The sequence below is a fragment of the Vigna unguiculata genome, chromosome 6 (assembly GCF_004118075.2).
Source record: "Vigna unguiculata cultivar IT97K-499-35 chromosome 6, ASM411807v1, whole genome shotgun sequence".
Lineage (NCBI taxonomy): Eukaryota > Viridiplantae > Streptophyta > Magnoliopsida > Fabales > Fabaceae > Vigna > Vigna unguiculata.
This window is the reverse complement of record NC_040284.1, coordinates 21,180,038-21,181,794: the sequence shown is the minus strand read 5'-3', so window position 1 is coordinate 21,181,794 and position 1,757 is coordinate 21,180,038. Positions and strand designations below refer to the sequence as shown.

Genomic DNA, 1,757 nt, shown 5'->3' with positions numbered 1-1,757 from the left:
AGCATCCGAATATCTGAAAATCCATCTCCTTTTCCCTCTTAACCCTCTCCTAAAAGCAAAATAAACCAACCCCTCAACTACCTTAACCACCACCACAATCTCCCTCTCCACTCTTCCCCCATTTTCACACCATTTTCTCTTTCACTCTCACTCTTCACCCTTCTCTTTCTCTCTCCTACCTCTCCTTCTCCTTCCTCATTCACCAAAATCCAAACTTTTCAGCAACTAAATCCTACCCTTTTTCCCAAACAAACAAACAAAACAAAAATCCAACACCCCCACTTCTTCCTTCCTCTCAAAACCCCACCTTTCACCTTCAAACACAACCCTAATTAAAAAAAAAGCAACCTTTGTTCTATTCTAGTTCCCACTTTCAATGTGGCAACCTTGGAACAAACCACGTTCATCTTCCTTCTCATGTTCTTCCTTCAAAGACATTCAAACCCTCATATTAGATGAACCCTCCACCACCAAACCCAAACCCTCAATTTTCCACCGGGTCACACTCGCCAACAAGCTCCTCCGAGCGTGGTCAAATCACCCCAAACTTGCCGCACGCGCCTCCGAGGACCCCCCACGCGCCGCCCAGACGCAACCCCTGCCGTCCATCCCCCGCGCGGAGCAGCGCGTTGTGGTGTACTTCACGAGCCTCCGCGTGGTCCGCGGCACGTTCGAGGACTGCAAAACGGTGCGTTCCATCCTGCGCGGATTCCGCGTCGCTCTGGACGAGCGCGACGTTTCGATGGACTCGGGTTTTCTCGCGGAGCTCCGTCGGGTCACGGGTCGCAAAACGGGTCTGACTCTCCCTCGTGTGTTCGTCAACGGAAGGTACGTGGGTGGGGCCGAGGAGGTGCGGTGGCTGCACGAGAATGGCGAGCTCAGGAAGCTCCTCGAAGGTCTGCCCGCAGCAGATTCTCATCTGCGCGCTTGCCACGTGTGCGACGATCACAGGTTCCTGCTGTGTGGGGAATGTTCCGGTGCGCGCAAGGTGTACGCGGAGAAGGGTGGGTTCAAGACGTGTACGGCGTGCAACGAGAGTGGCCTCATCAGGTGCATCTCTTGCTCTTGCTGACCATGTGCACCTGCACCTCTTTCTCTTTTTCTCTCTCATGATTCATGATGATCTTTTTCTCATCTCAGTGAGTGAGAGAGTGGCTCCTAATTAATAATTAAAATTGAAAAATGGCAAAAAAAGAGAATTGAGGTGTCAGTTATGTCAACAAAAAATAATAAAACAATTCTTTTGACATTTATATGTAGATTTGTGGATTATCTTATTCAGTTTTATAGTCTTATGGGCTTGTAAGAAATGTGTAGGCCCAATAGGTGTAGATGAATGGGATTTGAATTTTCTGCCTCTGAATTTGGAGTTTTTTTTTTTGCTAACTTAAACTATGCTATTTACTTTACGTAATCACATTCTGTTTTTCATTCCTTTTATATGTTTGATAGAAATCAAATAATGGACTAAAACTAAGTTTATGTATGTAACAAAACAACTAATAAATGATTTCGTTTTTATTGGTTTTTTTTCTCCTTATGTAAACAATTAATAGAAAAATGAGAAATGAATTATAAGTTCTGACCTAAGTTTGGGTTTCATAGGGTGGAAAGGAACGAAATAAATAAAAAAAAGTGATTATCTTTGATTGGTGATAATCTGTTTTTGCATATTTTTATTTTTACTTGTATGGTTTTAGAAACTAAGAATAATGTAGCACTATGATTCAAACTTCAAATGGATCCTTAGTCAACAC

The 1,757-nt window shown here is 43.9% G+C and overlaps 1 protein-coding gene across 1 annotated transcript; it reads left to right on the top strand.

Annotated features, from left to right (window-relative positions):
* LOC114188258 (uncharacterized protein At5g39865) lies at positions 1-1,436 on the top strand. The gene has a single exon (XM_028076835.1). It carries the CDS (start codon positions 377-379, stop codon positions 1,070-1,072), a length of 696 nt encoding a protein of 231 aa, XP_027932636.1. The 5' UTR covers positions 1-376; the 3' UTR covers positions 1,073-1,436.
* Positions 1,437-1,757: the final 321 nt, after the last annotated feature.